Source organism: Papaver somniferum, chromosome 4, assembly GCF_003573695.1.
Source record: "Papaver somniferum cultivar HN1 chromosome 4, ASM357369v1, whole genome shotgun sequence".
Taxonomy (NCBI): Eukaryota; Viridiplantae; Streptophyta; class Magnoliopsida; order Ranunculales; family Papaveraceae; genus Papaver; species Papaver somniferum.
Genome location: NC_039361.1, coordinates 3,044,863 through 3,050,634, shown reverse-complemented (window position 1 = coordinate 3,050,634; position 5,772 = coordinate 3,044,863). Strand labels below are relative to the sequence as shown.

The following is a 5,772-nucleotide window of genomic DNA, read 5'->3' as shown; positions in this document are numbered from 1 at the left end:
GAACACCAAAATCCTCTCTCTACAAGTTTTTCTCTTACACCGATATTGACCTCCACGGTAGCACACGACCCTCCATAACAAAGAGACCAAAATCCTAAGCACAAGGATTTACCACTCTTCTGGGTTGGATGTCTACAAACCTACAAATCTACTCCTATATATAGAGAACACAAACTTGGCCACCAAGTATTAGTCTCCAACTAGGAAACTAAACTCTTTCCTAAATTCTATATGGCCCATATTAGGAAACCCACTCAATGGGGAAAAGGCCCAAAGATAGGAAACTCACGGTTTTCCTAACAAATCATACTTTTGAACGATTTTTTTAGGGACCATGGTTTTTTTGAGGGGACCATGGTTTTATTAGGCCACCTTCCCTATAGTGATAAGGGGTGTCCTAAAACGTTGAAATGACTAACCTACCCTTAACCTAATTTAATTTAAAACCAACCTAATAACTACCTATATATATATAACCACCACCTCCTCCCACTACCACCGCCCACCACCGCCGATTACCACCACCACCACCTCCGATTATCACCACCACCAACCACCGATTACCACCACCACCTCCTCCCACCACCACCACCACCACCACCGCCTATTTAAGAAATGTAACAACATCAATGCAATCACAATTAAGTTCTGTTACATGATAATTTTATCAAGTATAAAAGACGCCAGCCGCAGCCTGATTCTGCCATGGGACCACTCCGGAGGTATTTTCCAACAAACCCTTCACTTTAATTTGATTTTGATTGCTTCAATCGAATAGAAATCATCAAAATAGGGTTTTAGTAGGAGTTACTGAGCCATGTTCGGTTAGGCCGATTTTCCAAAAAACCCTAGTTTACTAACCGAACTTCTTGAAAATGAAGAACACGAAGAACAATTCGGTTCTATTGGATTTAAAACTAAGTCACAGAACTCTCTGTTCAGTTGTTTCGCAAAAAAATTTAAAACTACAAAGTAACCGAACTCCATCCTTAGATCCGAAAAAAAAACAAATCCAGTCTAACCGAACTGCGTTGTTGTGGCCACTATCTTGAGTTCCAAAATAACCGAACTTAGCCAAAAGAGTTCGGTTTTTTCGCAAAAAATTTTAAAACTACAAAGTAACCGAACTTAGCCAATAGAGTTCGGTTGATTCGCAAAAAATACTTTTAACCGAACTCCTTGTATTAGAACAACAGAAGTCCATAAGTTCGGTTCCTTCGCAAAATAAGGATATCACCGAACTTTATATGCATATATAAGCCCAATTCGGTTGATTCGCAAAATATGTTGAAGTTTGCGAACCAACCGAACTTCTAACACTAGGTTAATTTTAACCTGCAGTTCAGTTGGGAACTTGGTTGCGTTGAAGTTTGCGAACTAACCGAACACACAAGATGTACCCAAATAAATTGTTAAGTTCGGAGTTCGGTTACCTACCATTTCATCCTAGGTAACCGAACATTACACTGTACGACCAAAACCTCCATTAACGAGCGAGTTCGGTAACCCGCGTGTTTGGAAAACGTAATCGAACTACACTTTCAGGTGTGTTCGGTTACATGTTCTTGACATATGGTAACCGAACTGACCCAAATTTACATAAAAAATGAAATTTTTTATGAAAGTTTGGAGCAATTCAACCAACATTATCTAAGTTTGAAGCACACCTGGGTACCCAAATACCCTTCCTCCGGTTGTGGTTGGTAAAATCCATCGTTTTTCATGTTTTTCCTTCTTCATCTTCTCTAACTTTACTCTCTCAATAATTCTACTTCTTTAAAAAAAACCATCTGATTTTTTAATCTCACTAATTATCTTTAACTTAATCATCTCACTAATCATTACACTAACTATTATTAACACTAACTAATCATCACCCAAAATTAATTAGTAGAGTAATTTAGGTATTAATATGAATATCCAGATAAGGGATGACCTAGATTTACTTCTAATGTCTTTACCCAAAATAAAACCATGGTCCCCAAAAAAAACCATGATCCCAAAAAATCGTTCATACTTTTCTTCGTGGATGGAGAGATGTATCTGGGTATTGAATGTTGTAGAGCTATCCGTATCATAACTCGTGAATGTTGGCCTTCTATGCTTACTTCTGTAGGATTCACTGCTGAAGAGGGCGACATATTACGTGGTTATTGTGATGCTTCACACTCGACTGCATCTCGTTCTGGTCGGAGAGATAATTAAGGAATGATACCCCGAGCTTCTATGGACTATTTCTTAAAATGGGTTTTATTTATGCTTGTCATGAGTGAGTGTCTTTAAGTTTGTAGTCTTCTTCTCTTTTGTGATCATAAATAAGCTGATTATATGGCAGCAGTTAGTTTAAATGGATTATGTTGTTTAAGTTTCTTGGTTGTCCCAAATCATCTCTCCCTAATTTTATTAAATTCAAGCAAAACCAGTCTGATTTACTATGTCTTTTGAATGTTGAGCTAGGATTGAAATTTGAAGGTAAAAGTAACTCTCACCGGCAGTCACCATATAGCCTATATGGGCCAGCTTGAAGCATGGGTATGCAGTAGCACACCCGGCCCAGCTGGTTCTCTAGCCTAATATCTAAAATTGGGAACTCAAAATTGCTAAGATTCTCCCGTTATGAATATGGCAAAATATTGTTTGCCATCCTTGGCTATATCTGCATAACAATCAATTCCCATATCTACAGGCTTGACCTGTTCTTCCCTAGACGAGTTCTTAGGATCAGTTCTTGATCTCGCTGTCCTTGAATGAGTTTTTAGTTACTTCCTTGGATGAGTGCTGAACCTTTTCTTCCTTCAACGTGTTTCCAGCTCCAACACACATACCCTACACTTTTTTTTTGAGTTAGCATTGTTTCTCTTACTTATGACAGTCCGTCTCTTGACTAAATGCGAAGAAGTCCTATCATCCTTGATATCTGCCCAAAGAATCTGAGCCCAATTCCTTTCACCAAATTTCTTCACAGCAACAATGAATCCACTATTCTCCTCTGCTGTCCAGGCTCTCCAGAGTTTTCTTTTTCTTTTTGCAGGCTGGCCACCAGCACTTGACACAGTTGCATCCAACCTTAAGCTGTTGTCACTGCAGGCGGCACCCATTGTTTTTGTACAGAAACTATAGAACAGTAATATTTATTCCTTTTAAGCTGCATGCCTGGGGATCATCCAATGGACTTTTAGGATCCTGCCAACTAGGTTTATTCATAGTCAATAGAGCTTCTACAGTTGCAGAACCTGCCGCATCATCTTGCAAACCAGAAGCAAGCAGCAACTTAACACAAGCAGCAGCCTCTAATGATGCTTCATCAGTAGCAGGAAGAAAAGCTTCCAACCCATACTCCAAGTCACTAACGCCATCTTGCAATGGCGTCGCAGGTTTTCCTTCTACTGTTTATGGCAGTTTAACCCAAATGTCCCATGCATTAGTGATACCTGTGGTCATCTTCTTGACCAACACATTCCAATCTATTTTCACATCAGGAAACTGAGCAACTTCCTTAAGTAGAGCTAGTTTTGTTGGTGGACTGTACCTTGTTAAAACCGAAGCAATATCCTCTTCACTGACCAAACCTCCATGTCTCTGTGTATTAAGCCATCTGCAAGCCAAACATCAAAGTTTTTTATTTTTTTTTATTTTTATGAACAGCTCTTTAGGATAAAAGCTGAGATAAGCTAACCTTGTAAGTAAAACGGTAAACATAAAACTGATTAAAATATTAACATCTTTTCTGTTTCCTATCCTTTAATTTCAAGTTTACAATTAAATAAAATTTGATAAAGCGAGATGTCCTTCAGCATGTTCTTGATCTTTTGATGTCGTCCTTCAGCATTTCCTTGATGATTTGAACATAAGACAGGTAGGAGTTGATGTCGATCGAGGATGTCTCAACAGGGCGAATATCCCAAAAAGGTCCTGTGCCGACAGGTTCACCAAAAGCTCCGAAATATGGATGTTGATGGTACATTTTGATGCGAGTCTGACAGCTTGCGGCCATTGCTTTGATCAGAGGGATTGGTTTTCTTACAGTTGTAGAAAGCTGTAAGCTGAACTGGATTAGAGAGCTTGGGTCAGCTGAATATCTGGGGGCAATAGGAAGGGTATCCGGTCTTTGAATGTTGCAGACATACTGATTAATAGGTAAGCCTTTAGGCGAACAGTCAGATAGAAAGCCTGATTCTTCAAAGAATTTTGCCGCTTTAGCAGCAATTAACACAATTGACACAAACCACTTAGGAGATCCATCCAGATGGAGGAATGCAGGAAATTCAGCTAATTTATCATCCGCATGGAGTGCGGGGAAAGGGATAGAGTTGTACTTCTCATAAAAGGATCGATTGATTCCCTTGTATGCTTCGCATGGGTACTGTAAACCTGGTGAGCATAGAGCATATTTTTCGAAATCATTCCTTTGTGCAAGGATGGGAAAGTTACAGAAACCAAACTGAATAGGTTCATTGGCGCCAGGAGGAACTGGAGTATGACAACCCAGATTAGGATAGACTCTGCCTTCTGAATCATCATGAATGGTATCATATAGGTCTCGAATGAGAGCAAAGATACCTGGAATGTTAGGTAGGAAGGAGTTAATGTCTTGTTGCATAAACTCATGTCGGTAAGTTGGACCAGGCTTACTCGGAAGGTCAGGGACGACAAGTCCAAATGATTTTATCTCTGGCTTTGAAGTACACAGAGACTGAAATAAGAGCATGAGAGGTCCACAAACTGGAAGGCTTTCTGGAGGGAAGGTTGTGGTGAAGAAATCTAGAAAAGCAGAGTCAGCAAACCCTAAGCAGCGTGCATCTCTGCGAGCCCTTAAGCATTGTATCCAAAACAGAATCCCATAATATAGACGAAGATAATAGGGATGGTAATTCGGACAGTATCTAATAAAGTTGTCATTGGTTAATGAGGTGGATAAAGTAGTCCATGAATAAAGCATGAAGGTTTGTAGAATGATAAACCTCTTGGGGTGTCATAATCGATGAGTGTTTGCATAAATGGGGCAAGAAGGTCTAATTCAACACTACTGAGAGTAATCGGGCATGCAGGTGATGGATCTGGCCTAGAAATCTGTTCTGGAGGTTTGCAAAAGAACTTGTTAAATTGAACTGGTGTAATTTCAATGATTGAATTGACTCCATATCGCCTCATAAATGTTTCTTCTAAGCCAGCAGATCTGATAAAGTTGATTACAAATTTACCAATTACTTCCTGATTCATGATGGAAAAATCCTAATCTTTTCTTTCTTGATGATCGATCCAACCTTAGAAACACTAATTACATGCTTCTACAGTAAAAAAAAACAAAATCAATAAACCCTAAAAACAAAATTTTACTAATAAGCTTAAAATTCTAGTAAACCCTAAAATGCAAGTTGCTAAACAGTGATAATTGGAAGTGGGTTTCATGTACTAACCCATTTTGACGATCCATAGCTTCTCGATTTAACACTTTAACTTCGGCTGTGATGGAGAAGAAAGCCACTGCTTCGATTTCTCTTCTTCTTCGACTGTGACGAACCAAAACAACTATAAATCCAAGAGCACTTCAGTTGTGGACTTGTGGTGTTGGACCTCTTCCTCTATCTCACCTACCTTTTGTTTGAAGATTATTATTGGAGCGTCACATTTCGTTAGAGGGGCGTCACCTAATAAGATAAAAACGGGTCACCCAGAAATGATATATTTTAGGGGAAATTAGGCTGAGTTTTTAAAAGATCTTGATACCCTTATGCATATTGTCAAGCCCATAATTAAATAAAATTTAAATTT

General features: G+C 39.0%; 1 protein-coding gene across 8 annotated transcripts; it reads right to left on the bottom strand.

Annotated features, from left to right (window-relative positions):
• Positions 1-2,600: 2,600 nt before the first annotated feature.
• Positions 2,601-5,558, bottom strand: LOC113274588 (IAA-leucine resistant 2). 8 transcript variants are annotated; one of them, XR_003323087.1, is made up of 4 exons: positions 5,418-5,557; positions 3,677-5,288; positions 3,530-3,595; positions 2,601-3,464 (listed from the first exon to the last, which is right to left on the bottom strand). XR_003323087.1 is itself a non-coding variant. In XM_026523972.1 (2 exons), the coding sequence occupies exon 2, from the start codon at positions 4,937-4,939 to the stop codon at positions 3,791-3,793; it is 1,149 nt and encodes a 382-aa protein (XP_026379757.1). In that variant the 5' UTR covers positions 4,940-5,285; positions 5,418-5,558; the 3' UTR covers positions 2,601-3,790. The 8 variants fall into 8 exon arrangements, 3 of the variants coding, with proteins under 3 accessions (XP_026379757.1, XP_026379755.1, XP_026379758.1); XR_003323085.1 differs by having other exon boundaries at positions 3,530-5,288; XR_003323086.1 differs by having other exon boundaries at positions 2,601-3,441; positions 3,530-5,288.
• Positions 5,559-5,772: the final 214 nt, after the last annotated feature.

What these genes read in the sequence shown, in the direction of transcription:
- LOC113274588 (XM_026523972.1), bottom strand. Translation starts at nt 4,939, where the DNA reads ATGCTTTATTCATGGACTACTTTATCCACCTCATTAACCAATGACAAC.